Source organism: Musa acuminata, chromosome BXJ2-2, assembly GCF_036884655.1.
Source record: "Musa acuminata AAA Group cultivar baxijiao chromosome BXJ2-2, Cavendish_Baxijiao_AAA, whole genome shotgun sequence".
NCBI lineage: Eukaryota > Viridiplantae > Streptophyta > Magnoliopsida > Zingiberales > Musaceae > Musa > Musa acuminata.
The window spans coordinates 20,295,324-20,311,959 of NC_088339.1; the positions used below are offsets into that span (position 1 = coordinate 20,295,324).

The 16,636-nt window shown below is 40.4% G+C and overlaps 1 protein-coding gene and 2 long non-coding RNA genes across 3 annotated transcripts; 1 reads left to right on the top strand and 2 right to left on the bottom strand.

Moving 5' to 3' along the window:
• Nucleotides 1-9,925: 9,925 nt before the first annotated feature.
• LOC135605268 (uncharacterized) lies at nucleotides 9,926-16,123 on the bottom strand. Its single transcript, XR_010484408.1, has 4 exons — nucleotides 15,732-16,123; nucleotides 14,541-14,724; nucleotides 10,484-10,595; nucleotides 9,926-10,397 (listed from the first exon to the last, which is right to left on the bottom strand). It is a non-coding gene; the product is annotated as an uncharacterized LOC135605268 (long non-coding RNA).
• LOC135605267 (rapid alkalinization factor-like) lies at nucleotides 11,988-12,648 on the top strand. Its single transcript, XM_065095152.1, has one exon. The coding sequence runs from the start codon at nucleotides 12,131-12,133 to the stop codon at nucleotides 12,476-12,478; it is 348 nt and encodes a 115-aa protein (XP_064951224.1). The 5' UTR covers nucleotides 11,988-12,130; the 3' UTR covers nucleotides 12,479-12,648.
• On the bottom strand, nucleotides 14,788-15,720 carry LOC135605269 (uncharacterized). The gene is made up of 2 exons (XR_010484409.1): nucleotides 15,274-15,720; nucleotides 14,788-15,059 (listed from the first exon to the last, which is right to left on the bottom strand). It is a non-coding gene; the product is annotated as an uncharacterized LOC135605269 (long non-coding RNA).
• Nucleotides 16,124-16,636: the final 513 nt, after the last annotated feature.

A 16,636-nucleotide genomic window follows, 5' to 3' on the forward strand; every position in this document is an offset into this window, starting at 1 on the left:
CTAGAACCTGCAACGAATTGCATATATGATAAGCACTACCGGTATCCAATACCCATATGTTATCATAAGAGTCTGACAAATGGAAACTGATCATGAATGTACCTGAAGCTTCATCAAGCTTTTGTTTCGCCCTTTCTGCAAGGTACTCTTTGCAGTTTCTCTTCCAGTGCCCATCTTTACCATAGTGGAAGCACTGGCCTTTGTCCTTTGCTGGGTCTTTCTTAGCAACCTTTGCTTTACCTGGTTTGACCTTGCCCTTTCCCTTCTTAAGGGACCTTTCTGCTTTCCTTTTCCTTTTGGTCTCACCATTGCAGAGAACTGGCTTATCTTTCTTGATAGTATCTCTGCCTCCCTCAACATATTAAGAAGCTTTGGGAGAGTCACTTCAAGCTTGTTCATATTAAAATTCATTATGAACTGTGAAAAGGAATCTGGTAGGGACCGAAGCACAATGTCCACACACAAGTTATCCTCTAGGACCATTCCTAGACCTGTGAGTTTCTCTATCCACTCAATCATCTTTAGGACATGGTTCTGAACCGGTGTCCCCTCAGTCATCCTAGCGCGGAAGAGGCTCTTAGATATCTCATATCGCTGAGTCCTTCCCTGTTCTTCAAACAATTTGCGGACATGTAGGAGAATGGATCTGGCATCCATCTTTTCATGTTGTCTCTGTAACTCAGGAGTCATAGAGCCCAACATATAGCACTGAGCAAGAGTGGAGTCATCAATGTACTTCACGTAGCGAGCGATCTCATCCTCGTTTGCCCCTTCTTCGGGCGCAGGCATCACTGTATCAAGGACGTACATGATTTTCTCCGCTGTGAGAATAATTCTCAAGTTACGGAGCCAATCCGTATAATTTGGACCAATGAGGCGGTTGACATCAAGTATGCCACGTAAGGGATTTGAAAGCGACATTTTCTGAAAATAAAGATGCAACAGAAATGAATAACATGCAAATTTTGCAAGAAATAAACTATCAAGATATGGACTTCTTTCTTAATATGCTCCCACTATTTTACTAACGAGTCACACGACACCCTCAGCACGTGAAACGGAAGTCTCCGGCAGACTTCTAGTGGGGATCAAGATCCAATCAGCGTCTTAGTGTAACCTCGAGGGACTCGACCAATCACACTAAGCCTAAAAGGTAGGCAACTCTTGTCGATCACAACTCCTTGTGATTCCCGTCCTGTTCAGCCTCCGAATCACCATAGCCTCGAGGGACTTGACCAACCATGATGCTCGGTTAAGTCAACACCTTCGTTACAAAATGAGTCTGATTTGATGATATACCCTCGAGGGACTCGATCAAGTATACCATGCCCTCAGGTCACTGGTGACATCTCTATGTCGTAAGCAAGATAGCGAATCGCGATATAGGTGAGTCTCGAGGGACTCGACCAACTCAACCTACACCGGGAATCGGTTCCTACTTATAACGATGGAAGGCCACGTGGGTCAATCTAATTGCCTCACGTTTACCGACTTAATATTATCGAGAGATGTTTTTATAATTTGGTCTCCTAATATGACATGTCACACATATACATATTTAATATATATCTACATCGCATGCAAATATATATACATATCTAGTATGCGTATAAGCAATTACACCAGATGATCATGGACCACAACCTAATATGATTAGGCCCGAGCCAGTAGGACTAATCACTCACATCAAGATCTATGTGTGCAATGGTGCATCTCCATGCCCTGTGATCGTCCATTTCGTCCTTGTCGGTTCCGTCGACATCTTGATGCATCTTCATGCATCACGATCGTCCGTCTCGTGGGTCCCGCTATCGCATCCACGCTCCCGCTGTGCCTCCTCATGTGATTACAACTTAATCATAGGCACGCAGGGCCGACAATAAACGAGAAATATAATGGAGGTTTGCAGACCTCAATAATAATAATCACAGATACACACATCACACGGTCCATGATCATCCGTCCACACATCATACATCAAATGTATAAATAATCATCATCATGTAGGACTACTAGATAATAATAATAAAAAAATAATAATCAACTAAACCTTTTAATTAATTAATATTTTCTGAAATCAGGAACATTATAGGGAATTTCTGAATTCATAAGGGTATTTTCGTAATTTACAAAAGACAGAAACTGGAATTTCTCAAATTCCGAGGGGCAAAACTATCTTTTGCCCAGAAAACCCTAATGCCCTTTCCCCTTTTCGCTGCTGCCGCCGCCGCCACCCTGCCGGCGGCGGCCTGTGCGGCGGGGCGAGGGCACTGCCCTTGCATGCAAGCGGCACGCCCGCTGGCAGCGCTGCCGCTGCGGGTGGGCGCCCCTTTCGGGCGCCACTGCCTCCGCAGTGTTGGGAAATCCTTGGGGGCGACATCATATGTGCAGCGAAAGAACAAGAAAAATAAAATCCCCGATTCCCAAAGAAATGTTCGTCATCGTGCGAAGATTGGTACGCAAAAATCTGCGAAACATGAAACTGCGTATAGAGTATATTGTGTTACCTAGGGAGATCGTATATCCCTGTTTCCTTGCAGATCCTTAGGAGAGGGTGAAGGAGGTCAAGCGTCCTCCTCTCTAGCGGTGATCCACACAGTAGGGTTGCGACGATGCTCCTCAAAACTCCAGACCTACTCTGAAGTGGAGATGGAGAGGAGAATTGGAAAAGGCAAACAAAAGCTCTCTTGCCCATGGGGCTCTGAATCCCTCCTATTTATAGAGGTCCCCTATCAAACCCTAATGGGTCCTCCCCTAGTGGGTATTGGATCTGCATCCAATAAGACAAGGGCTCCGTCAGATATCTCATATCCGAACCTCTATTCATCGCAATGCCTACCATATGTGTGTGACCCTCTAGGCCCAATATCGAGCTGGCCGTGAGTCATACCTGTCAGAACTCCTTCTAACTCAGTGAATTATTATCTCTGTAATAATTCACTCGACTCATCGACTACGGACGTACTAGGCCACTACGCCATAGTCCCCAGATGATACATGGAATCCAATCCATTAAACCTATCTATCATAAGTTACCGTGTACCTATAGTCCCTCATCCATCTAATATACCAGAGACCGTATATCGAGCATGGTGTTGTCAGACCCACACGGTTTCTTCTCGAGTCTCGCTCTAATCGGATTCTCCCGGAGAACTCTTTCTCTCTCAACTCGAATGATCCTGGCCAGGGATTTGTCTGAGCAAGAACACATGGGATATTCCTCTCATGACGCCGAGAGTGGATGATCCTCTATCGACACTCAATAGCCCTCGTAAGGTCGACTACCACTCCCAATGACCAGCTGTACTAAATCTGGGACAGCCAAACCTATAAGTCTGGTATCAAAGAGTGGAGCACTCATACAGGACATCCTTGGTGTCTCAAGTCTAAGGACCAGATACACCACTAGGACTACGGAATCGCTGTCTGACAATAAGGCATCATCAACCATCTAGCATTCCGTAAGCGGATCAATCAGTGAACTCATTCTCCAATGAGGACCTGTACTGTATCCCTAGTGTCCCCACACAAGCAGCTATGAGACCAGCTGCATCCATCATATGGACGGGTATACAGCACACCAGTCTGTCTGGTTATCACGATATCCCTCTCGAGTAACCTATGACCGGGATTATTTAGGATATGTGTTTAAAGGTGAATCGAACTCACTATCGTGATCTCATCACGATCCGATTCCCATTGCACAAATTCAAGGACATCACAATATATGTATGCATTTATGCAATAGTTATAAAGTGATATATGCCAAAATATAATAAGCAAAAAGATTCTATATTAAGTCACACGTGCCATCACTCATGTGATTGACTTGCTGGGCACCTATGACTAGCACGCAGGCGGTGCTATCTCACCAGGCGACCGCCCCTTAGGGGGGGTTTCGCCCGCAGGAGCAGTGGCGGCGGGCGCCGCTGCCCTGCGGCGCCTCTGCCCGTGGGCTGCCAGCCCCGCCGGCAGCAAGCCTGCTGCAAGCAGGCCCCCGTCCGGCTGCAGCAGACGCAGCCCCTGTGTTGCCCGCCTTCGGCTGCGCTACACGCACGCAGATCGAGGGCAATAACTATTGCTGCCCTTCCTTGTTTTTGCGTCAACAATTTTGACCTCAAAATTCTTCCTAAACGCAACACACGCGGTTCAAAACCAATCATTCGCACGAGCAACCTAGCTCTAATACCACTATTGGGAAATCCTTGGGGGCGACATCATATGCACAGCGGAAGAACAAGAAAAACAAAATCCTCGATTCCCTAAGAGATGTTTGTCATTGTACGAAGATTGGTAAGCAAAAATCCGCGAAACATGAAACTGCGTATATAGTAGATTGTGTTACCAAGGGAGATCGTATATCCATGTTTCCTTGCAGATCCTTCGAAGAGGGTGAAGGAGGTCAAGCGTCCTCCTCTCTAGCGGTGATCCACACAACAGGGTTACGACGACGCTCCTCAAAACTTCAAACCTACTCTGAGGTGGAGATTGAGAGGAGAATAGGAAAAGGCAAACAAAAGCTCTCTAGCCCATGGGGCTCTGAATCCCTCCTATTTATAGAGGTCCCCTGTCAAACCCTAATGGGTCCTCCCCTAGTGGGTATTGGATCTGCATCTAATAAGACAAGGGCTCCGTCGGATATCTCATATCCGAACCTCTATTCATGGCAATGCCTACCATATGTGTGTGACCCTCTAGGCCCAATATCGAGCTGGCCGTGAGTCATACCTGTCAGAACTCCTTCTAACTCAGTAAATTATTATCTCTGTAATAATTCACTCGACTCATCGACTACGGACGTACTAGGCCACTACGCCATAGTCCCCAAACGATACAGGGGAATCCAATCCATTGGACCTGTTTGTCCTCAGTTACCGTGTACCTATAGTCCCTCATCCATCTAATATACCAGAGACCGTATATCGAGCATGGTGTTGTCAGACCCACACGGTTTCTTCTCGAGTCTCGCTCTAATCGGATTCTCCCGGAGAACTCTTTCTGTCTCAACCCGAATAACCCTGGCCAGGGATTTGTCTGAGCAAGAATACATGGGATATTCCTCTCATGACGCTGAGAGTGGATGATCCTCTATCGACACTCAATAGCCCTCGTAAGGTCGACTACCACTCTCAATGACCAGTTGTACTAGATCTGGGACAGCCAAACCTCTAAGTCTGGTATCAAAGAGTGGAGCACTCATACAGGACATCCTTGGTGTCTCAAGTCTAAGGACCAGATACACCACTAGGACTACGGAATCACTATCTGACAATAAGGCATCATCAACCATCCAGCATTCCGTAAGCGGATCAATCAGTGAACTCATTCTCCAATGAGCACCTGTACTGTATCCCTAGTGTCCCTACACAAGCAGCTATGAGACCAGCTGCATCCATTATATGGACAGGTATACAGCACACCAGTCTATCCGGTTATCACGATATCCCTCTCGAGTAACCTATGACCGGGATTATTTAGGATATGTGTTTAAAGGTGAATCGATCTCATTATCGTGATCTCATCACGATCTGATTCCCATTGCACAAATCCAAGGACATCACAATATATGTATGCATTTATGCAATAATTATAAAGTGATATATACTAAAATATAATTAGTAAAAAGATTCTATATTAAGTCACACGTGCCATCACTCACGTGATTGGCTTGCTGGACACTTATGACTAGCAATCGCTGCCTGCAAGGGACGGCACATGTAGGAACAACGCCGTTCGCGGGCAGAAGCACCTGCCGACAAGGGCAACAAGCAAAGGGAAAAGGAGGGTTAGGGTTTTATTGAGCAAAAGATAATTTTATCCTTTAAAATTTTTGAAATTCTAAGTGTTGTCTTTTGTCCAAATTATGAAAATACCCCTTATAATTTAAAAAATTTCATACATATCCCTAATTTTAAAAAATATTTATTAATTAAAAATTTAATTGATTATTATTATTATTATTATTATTATTATTATTATTATTATTATTATTAGGTCCTACATGATGCTGATGTGTATATATGATATATGATATGTGGATAGATGATCATTTGTGATGTGTGTACTTGTGATTATTATTATTGGGGCTTTTGAGCCTCCATTTTTTTTCTTGTTTTTTGTCGGCCTATGTGCCTATGAGTAAGTTGTAATCACACGAGAAGACACAGCTAGAGCATGGAAGCAATAGCGGGACCCACGAGGTTGAGACGGGTGATTACGATGTATGGAGATGTGTCGAGATGCCGACGGAACCGATGAGGACGAGATGGATGATCATAGGGATGGAGATGTACCGTTGCACACATAGATCTTGATGTGAGTGATTAGGCCCATTGGCTCAGGCCTGATCACATTAGGCTTTGGTCCATGATCATCTGGTGTGATTGCTCATGTGATGTGTGATTACTTGTACACCTACTAGATATGTATATATATTTGCATACGATGTAGATATATATTAAATTTGTATGTGTGTGACATATCATATTGGGAGACCAAATCAAAGAAACCCCTCTCTCGATAATATTAAGTCGGTAAACATAAGACAATTAGATTGACCCACGTGGCCTTCCATCATTATAGGTAGGGACTGATTCTTAATGTATGTTGAGTTGGTTGAGTCCCTCGAGGCTCACCTATATTGTGATTCGCTATCTTGCCTATAAGATAGAGATGTCACCGGTGACATAAGGACATGGTATGCTTGGTCGAGTCCCTCGAGGGTATATCATTGAATTAGACTCATCTTATAACGATGGTGTTGACTTAACTGAATATCATGATTGGTCCAGTCCCTCGAGACCATAGTGGTTCGGACGCCGAATAGGACGGGAATCAAAGGAGTTGTGATTGGCAAGAGTTGACTATATTTTAGGCTTAGTGTGATTGGTCGAGTCCCTCGATGTTTCACTAAGATGTTGATTGGATCCCGATCCCTACTAGAAGTTTGTCGGAGACTTTTGTTTCATGTGTTAAGGGTGTCGCGTGACACGCTAGTAAAATAGTGAGAAGATTAAGATAGAAGTTCATATCTAGATTGTTTATTTTTTGTAAAATCCGTATACATCTTTATTTTCAAAAAAATATCGCTTTTAAATCCCTTACGTGGTATACTTGATGTCAACTATCTCACTGGTCTGAATTATACGGACTGGCTCGGCAACTTGAGAATTTTCTCATGGCGGAGATAATCGCATACGTCCTTGATACAATGATGCTTATGCCCGAGGAAGGGACAAGCAAGGATGAGATTGCTCACTACGTGAAGTACATAGATGACTCCACTCTTGCTCAGTGTTACATGTTAGGCTCCATCACTCCGAGTTACAGAGATAGCATGGAAGGATGGATGTCAGATTCATTCTCCTACATGTCCACAAACTGTCTGAGGAACAGGGAAGGACTTAACGATATGAGATATCTAAGAACTTCTTCTGCGCTAGGATGACTAAGGGGACACCGGTTCAAAACCATATCCTAAAGATGATTGAGTGGATAGAGAAACTCATAGGGTCTAGGAATGATCCTAGAGAATAACCTATGTGTGGATCTTATGCTTCAGTCCCTACTAGATTCTTTTTCACAGTTCATAATTAATTTTAATATGAACAAGCTTGAGGTGACTCTCCCGGAGCTCCTCAATATGTTAAGGGAGGCAAAGAGCACTATCAAGAAAGAGAAGTCAGTTCTCTATACTGGTGAGATCAGAAAGAAAAGAAAAGCAGAAAAGTCCCTTAAGAAGGGCAAGGGTAAGGGCAGATCGGGTAAAACAAAGGTTGGTAAGAAAGACCTAACAAAGAACAAAGGCCAATGCTTCCACTATGACAAAGATGGGCACTGGAAGAGGAACTGCAAAGAGTACCTTGTAGAGAGAGCGAAACAGAAACTTAGAGAAGCTACAGGTATATTCATGATCAGTCTCTATTTGTTAGACTCTTATGATAATGTATTGGTATTAGATATCAGTAATGCTTATCATATCTGTAATTTGTTGTAGATTTTAACAAAGCCTTAGAGATTGTCTAGAGGAATATTGCATAATGGTTTATTTATACTAGACACCGCTCCACATATCATGAATGTAAGTGTGTCCGAGAGGAAACGAGATGAGGTGAACAGTGTATACCTATGGCATTGTAGGCTAGGTCACATCCATAAGGGAAGGATTCAAAAGTTGCTAAAGGTTTAATATTTAGATATATTAGACTATGAGTCATATGTAACTTGCGAGCCTTGCTTTCATGAAAAACTAACCAACTCTCATTTTAGTGGAACTAGAGAGAGAGCCATTGATCTCTTGGAACTCATACAGTAATGTATGTGGATCCATATCAACTCATGTCATTGGTGGTTACTCCTACTTCTTTATCTTTATTGATGATTTCTTAAGGTATGGACATGTGTACTTAATAAAGTACAAGTCTGAGGCATTTAAGAAATTCAGATAGTATAAGAATGAAGTGGAGAACCAGACTAGAAAGAGTATCAAGACTTTTTGATCAGATCGAAGAGGTGAGTACATCAGTACAGAGTTCACCCAGTTCCTCAAGGGCCATGAGATTATATCCCAATGGACACCTTATTATACACCTCAGCTCAATGGTGTTTCTTGAGAACGAATACATTCATGGCGGAGATGGTGGGAGCTTAATAGAGTTAAGCAAGGTTGAAGAATCTAGCTTAAGCACTACTCCACAGCCCGAGTCTATTCAGGTACCTAGCACACAAGTTCTGACTTTACATAGGTTCAACGGAATATCCTATCCTCCTAAGAGATATGTGGGACATATTAGAGGATGTGATGTTGAGGATATTGATCCTTAGACATATGAGGAGGCTATTACGAGTATGGACTCTGGGAAGTGTTAAGAAATCATGAATTCTAAGATTTGGAACCTAGTTAATGCATCCAAGGGTATTGTACCTGACGGTCGTAAGTAAGATAGAAATATATAAAATAAGACTAATAGTTAATGGGTATATCAAAAGTAAAGGATTGACTATGATAAAATCTTCTTAAAAATTCATCATAATTCTTTTGACTATCGTAGCATATGAGATCTGATAGAGACTACAGCTGATGACGAGTTTTTTTTGTGGTATGTGCGGGAGTCGAAGAGGATGGATTTGGCGTTTGGTTGGGGTTGTTCAGGTTACAACTTCAACAGGTGCTCTGCATGTTGGTGTTCTGGCGTTGTGAACAGGGCCTGCATGCAGTTGTGTTGATGCAGCAATATCTACTTGAATCAAACCTTGTGTCTTGTATGAAAGATGAAATTAATTTGGTTGATGTTATGTATCTACAGTCCTCACTCCACATATTTACTGCAATCTATGTTGATGCTTCTTCTTTCTATCCCAACTTTGATCTCTCTAGGTTCCTCCTCAGCAACTTTTGTTGCATGGCCAAACTGGTGCATCAAATGATGAAAAGCTTACACTTTCCTACTATTTGTCGAAACATATCTCGAAAAGATAGATAGGAACATAAATAAATCATAGAAAATGATAATAGAGGAAAAAGAATATGAACCCTCAAGACTATAAACTTGTACTTATTGCCAGTCTCTCACAATCTCTCTCTAAATTTTTTAGCCTCTTTTAGTTTTTCTGTATCTTTCTTTCTTTTTCACTTGAATACTTCAACCAATTCGAGGGCTCATATCTTATTAAAGCTTTTAGGTCAATCTCATATCTAATCATAAAATTTAATTTAATATTCCGACAATATTCAATATCAACAGCATATGTTTCAGGCTTTCAGCTATTGAAAGTTGGAGCTTCTTAAACTCATAGCATAGTGATATGTATCCGAGATCTCTTGCGGCTGGTTGAGTCTCGTCATAACATCTGATAGATGATAGAGTTTATCTATACCATGTATTGCTGCATGAAAGAAAAGCTGGAACCTATTGGCCATAAAACCTTGGCATGCATCAGTATCTAATTCTCAGTTTCTTAATCCAGTTTGTGACAAGCTTACAAGGAGTTTGTTGTTCAGCTTCAGATACTAATATTACTAGAATTTTATTCAAGAGAATCTGGATGAGTAGTACTTGATGATCTTCTACACAAATGACTTGCCAATGCAGGAAGCTTTCAGTCTTTGAGAGGAGCACTTGTCTTGCACACTACAGAATGCAATTCCTGCAGTTCAAGCAAACACTTTCTTGAACTGTTTCACTGTCATGGATTCCTTCAGCCAGTGATGAATTCTTAGATATCTTCAAGGCACCTGAATCCAAATACTTCCCAGTGTGGTTGAACCTTTGATCTAAAATTTGCACTTTGGAACATGCATTCATGAGTTCCTAAACCCCTCTTCTTATTGGAATTACATTGCCAGTGCCAACTGCAACTGCAACTTGTTTCATCTCCATCTCCGACATAGTCATGTCCTGCAGATTTGTGGGGTCCAAATAGGTTTAGTTTTAGTGAATGATCAGTGGTAAGTACAACACATTCTCCAAGTCAAGCATTGCACCATTTTTATCTGGATTTTCCCTATCCAGGCTGCAAGAAATTGTGATTCAACTCTGTCAGGATAATTACTACACTGCATTGCACCATTTTTATCTGGATTTTCCCTATCCAGGCTGCAAGAAATTGTGATTGAACTCTGTCAGGATAATTACTACACTGCATTGCACAGAAGAGGGCCTAATTGGATATCAACATAGTAAGATAAAAAAAATCTAAAAAACCTTGTTTGGTAAACCTCAAGTTATTTGGGAGCTGATCAGCAGAATGGAGTTGTTTGGTAAACCTCAAGTTATTTGGGGCCTAATTACTACACTGCTCAGCAGAATGGAGAGATAGAGTCTTTTGTCAGTAAGCCAGAGATACAAAAAATCTAAAAGCCTAACTCTTTGCCATTGTTCTCTATCTGAATCTAATTTTGTCATGATGCTAGATCACATAAAAATAGTTTAAATCTGGATTTCTCTGCCTCTGTAAGTTTAGAACTGATCCATATGAACTAAAAAAAAGAAAAGATAAACTATGTGAATTGCTTAAAAATTCTACAATTTGTTACTCAGAGCTCAACGATGAAAAAAGATCAAATAGCCGCATTATGAGAATATATGGAAAGAATTAAAAAAACAAAAAACTACTGGATCCGGCAATAATTCTGCTGCAATTTTCAACAGAAATTTCTTCACATAAAAGCTTAAAGATGCTGATGAGAATGGAAAGTGATCCACCAAGTATGAAAAGGTCAGAGATGGTTCAACTGCTGGACTACTTTTTCTAGCTCCATGTGAGTCAAATAGTGTCCTAATCCAAGCTTTGTTTGATTGATACTTGATACTAGAAAACTTTGACAGAAGATTGCTTTTGTGTGAAGTCATTATGTAACGAAATAATCTTCATGAAGTGATAAACTATATTGCTCATCTCATAGGCTAAATAAATAAATCATAATACCTTTGAAAGGAAAAAAAATAAACTCAAACCTTTTCTTCCCATTTTCTCTCTTTTCTTTTTCTTTGTTGCATGAGTTTTTAGTTTCACATGTAATAGTAAAAAAGTCTAGCTCTCTTATATTAACCGCCTCTCATCTAATCTAAATGATATGCTATGCAATAATATTATTGTCTAAATATTTCATGATATTAAAAATATAAATCAGATAATAATACATGTCTTATTTACTGACCTAAGTTTTTAGATGCAGTGATAGTAATAAATATGACAATAATCCATATCAAGCATGCAGAATCAATCCTATGCAAACCTTTTTCTTTTTTTTTTTCAAGAAGAAAAACTAATATTTGATGAGTAAAATGATTATAGCAGACTCCATTCGTATCAGTGCGAATCAAAAAAATTGAAATCAAGAGATAAGTTATCCTACAAAAACAAAATCTGAAATGTGTCTACTAACAGAATTAGGAAACCATTTTACAGGTACGTTTTCTTCTCTAGAAAAATGAAATATAAATAAACATATCCAAATTACTCAAATCAAATTCCGATGTTGCAAATTTTCCACAGGACAAAACCCCAATTCTTTGGTCACAACTCCTGTCCTAAATTACACACCCAACCATCACTCAACCTTTTTAGTTAGCCTTCCTTCTGAGTGGGAGTGTGGAAAAAGGCTGGACTTTTCCTTCCCAACCCGCAAATGGCGAAGCTGATGCAAAGCATCCGCCTTTTGGTCGCCCTCGTCCTCCTCGCCCGGGCTGCCGCCGGGGAGGCGGGGGCCGAGCTGCCGCTCGGCTGGATCCCCTCCTCCCTCTCCGGCTGCCGCGGCACTATCGCGGAATGCCTCGCCGGGGAGGAATTCGATCTCGGATCTGAGGCAGGCCGCCGCATCCTCGCCACCTCCAGCTACATCAGCTACGGTGCCCTCAAGCGCGACACCGTGCCTTGCTCCCGTCGCGGCGCCTCCTACTACAACTGCCGCCCCGGCGCCCAGGCCAACCCCTACTCCCGCAGCTGCTCCGCCATCACCCAGTGCCGCGGTGGATGAGAGAAAAGCCAGAAAAAAAAAAAGCTGGGTTTTGACGAAGGAGAAGAACCAATTTGGTATGTATTTGGTCACTCTGTTCGAGGTTTAAGTGATTGGTGTTGTGTGTCATGAAGCCATTGTTGTAGCAGATTTACTATTTGGTTATAATTCTACTTTTTTTTACCTTTTAATGCATCTTTCAGAAAAGAATTGATGATTAAGACTTAGATTTAGTAGTTTCCTGGAAGATATCAATAATTTATGTGTAACTGAGATGTGTTGCTATTTAGTTATACTTCTGTACTCTTTCCTTCCGATGCATTTTATCTCTGCAAAAGAAGACATTTTTCAGGAAAAGATAGATGATTTAGTCTATGTGGGTTTTACGTGTAATTGAGTTTGATCTTTCATTAGCAAAATTTGATGTTCATCAGGAAGAGGTGGGAGGGAAGAGAAGGGGGGGCGGGGGAATCATTAAAAGTTTATCTGTTTAGAATTTATGCCTAGGAAATGATGATATGGAGCTTTGATTGTTGGTAATACAGTGAGATTGGTGGGGGAAATAAATGCTTGTTTAAGGGTAATGGAGTTGAATTATTGGTGATATTGACCTTTGGTAGTTGGTTGTTCCCCCCTCACTGTCGTTCTTTGGATGGAAGAGAAGGAAAGGATGACTGATGGAGTGTCAATGGGGAGAAGAGAAGCCCATAGGATCATGGCATTTATAAAATAATCATGAAATTACTGGTCTCTAATGGCTTTGATAGGATGGGTCATGTGAAATTTACAGAGAGAGAGAGAGTAAATTGGCAAAAATTTGGCCATGTTTACTACAAGCAATCTCTTTGAAAGATAAGCTTTCTATGCATAAATGGATTGATGATAATGCAGAAGAGATTAACAGGACCATAAAAAAAAATGCACATGACAATTTTACACCCTTCAGTATTTATTGTGATGTTGAACAATTCAAATATAGTGCTTTATATGTCTAGGAACAGAAAGCATAGTAGCATAATTCAAAGTCCTTGTTCTGTTTTTGGTTTACTCCACCCACAGTCCCCATCTCTTAGGTTATATATTGAGGCCAGTTCTAACTTTGAACATGGAAGGTGGTGAAGAAAAGAAAGATGCTTTTCTCAACTAGAAAGAAGTCTTACTGATGCAGCTGAGTTTTCATATTAGTAATTCCTGTTTTCATGCCCAAATAGTGTTGCCAAGACAAAAACTATATAAATGTTGCTGATGCAACTATGATTTTTCATGCTATTGATTCCTATTCTTGTTGTCTAGCTTTCAAAACCAACTTAAATGCCTGATTTCTACTATCAGAAATTAGCTACACATGCTATTAAAACCTTCAGAGCAGGACCATTCATTCATATGATCAATAATGTTTCCAATAAAATATTCTTGACTAGTAAAACATTAAAATCTATTTGGTTCCCTGTATTAACTGTCTACTTCAACTTTTTTTGAGGAAAGAAGAGATTCTGTTCACCCATAAGCCATGGAAGATGAGAAGGGGTCCAAAGAGACTTCCAGATGATTGTGGCAGACAAATGATCAGTTGTGTCAAGTGTCACTTTTGGGTTGTTGCCCTCCCAAAGATGGCATTTCTGGTGGGTATATCACCTATATTTCAAGGCATTTATGACCTACCAAGGTCAATAGGACTGACAGATACAATCATAGGACCAGAAACACATCATCCATAAAAGACCCATATGAACCGACAACTGCAGCTATATGAACCAATCAATTAGCAAGTCCCATCAGCTACCAACAGTGACACTGCAAGGATAGTGTCCTTTTAGACACACGCTGATTTATTGTCAAGATTTTGTGTTATCAGCCATTTGTAAAGGAGGAACAAAGGACAAAAGAAACTCATCTTGATTTGTTTTGGTCTCTATCTTGAGATAAGTATTCAGTGGTGATCACAAGGGAGGGGTTTTATTTTCCTTGTAAAAGCGAACCTGGTCATGCGTTCTTGTGTTTGTTCCTAACGCAGAAAGTAGTAACAAAAAGAGTTTATAATCTACAGAAATCTCTATATAAAAATAAGACAATAAAATTTTACCAAGCAGCTTCAGTATTCAATTTGATGTATTAGATCTGCACTAGATCACTGAATCAACTGGGGACCATCTAATGTGGTTAAATCTGGTCATGCTGGTGATTCCTCAGGTGTTCCCTCGAAGCCACCAATTAATCTTCCTTGTTAGATCTGGGTTAGACTCCATAAGATCTAAGGGGCTCATGGCCTGCACCGACACCAACGAGCAATCACAACAAATCATAATATCACAAATAATATTTGAGATCAGTTACATAAGTCTTTTTGTCATTCAACTTCCTAAAAAAAAGGTGCCACTAATACAAGAACAAGAGTACAAACATGAAAAAGAAATCAGAATTCAGCGTTGTTGTCTGGGAGCCACCTGAAGGCCTTTCTGTGAACAGTAAGTTGATTGTACCACCCATTACCCTTTCAGACACATGTATGGTTACTTCCGTTGGCTTTCTCTGCTTCTTGTCAAAGTTCCATCAATGTTCTGTGAAGTTGATGTTTCTTACCTTGTGCTGTTCCAAACATCTTCTGCCAATTAATTTTTATTCATTAGTGTTTTTTTTTTCTTTCATTTAGAGTTTCTTTGATCTTTATAGAGTTGGTTTAGATGGCATGTCATGACACTGGAATCTTTAACAAGTCTAACAAAAGTTGATACTTTTGCAGATTAATTTTGCTAATCATAGATGTCAAATAAAGGTCTAAAGTAAAATAGAGCTAAAAATGAACTGTTATCACTTACCTTTCCAACTAATTTTGTTTTGTTCTCGTTGAAGCTAAGACACCAGAGCTTTTCTTTGTGCACTGTAATTGTGATTTAACTAATATCACCGGTTATTTCAGTCAAATGTGAGTCTTTGCGTCACAATAGGATTGTTTCTTTGTCACTCATTCATGTTTTTCAACAGTTTCGAGCTGCCGTATTGGTGAAAATATCATGCACTGATCATCTTTCATCACAAGCTTTCACGCGTAACACCATGCCCTTACAGATGCTCCAAGTCAATTAATTCCTCTTTGGCAACTCGCCTTCAATGTCATTCCATGTTGAGTAGGTTAAACTAGAAAAAAACGCACTAGTCTATCTTTGGATGATTCAAATCTTGTTGGGTTTCAGTATCCAATGCTTGAATAAGTAGCCATTTAACGAATAATTTTAAATCAAAGAATTTAAAGCTTGAATCCACAAGCAAAACATACCTGGTCGCTAATTTGAGGCCGAGCAGTCATCTACAGCGGCGAGGAACCAAATGATTGACGAGTTGAACTGTTTATGGCCGACCCACGGAATCGCAAGGTTTTGGTTGGTCGATGTGGGACTTTAACAACCATATCACACACCAAAAAACATCTTGAACTGAAGCATGAACGTCCGATATGGATATTATGTTGTAAGCTGTGACCTTTGGTGCACGAATCCTGACCCTGTTGACGCTGCTGATGAAGGCTTGAACGTCGATAGATCGAGAGCTGAAGTTTCTTCTTCAGTGCTCCAACCTTCGATTTCTCGTTAAGAAGGAGATCATTGACATGAGGAAGGGATTAGCTTTTCCCCATCTCAACACGGTTTCCCTTGACAATGGTTTCTTACAGGGCTTGTAATCCCGCAGCCAGCAGTAGCCAGTCTCGTGAGTCTAAATAAATAATAACTAAAAAAAATTAAAATTAGCAGATGAATCATCTTCAATTAAAATGGATGTTTATCGTGCGCTCGTTTGATGCGTATAAAAAGGCATCATGAGCTTCTACCCTCGTCAAAATTTGGGCTACATCCACATGGTCAAAAGCTGGGAGGCCACGGATTGAGATTAAGGGATCCTTTCTTCTTGTCACAGTTAAGTGTATATATCTCACGACAATTAAGTCACACACACACACACACACACACACACACACACACACACACACACACACACATATATATATATATATATATATATATATATATATATATATATATATATATATATATATATATAATACCTCTGATTACTGGGATATAATTTAAATGTTTATTTTTATATTTTGTATGACTTAAACTATTGTTAATATTTGGAGAAATATAAATATCATACGAAAATTTGTAAGCTCCAGATTAAATTAAA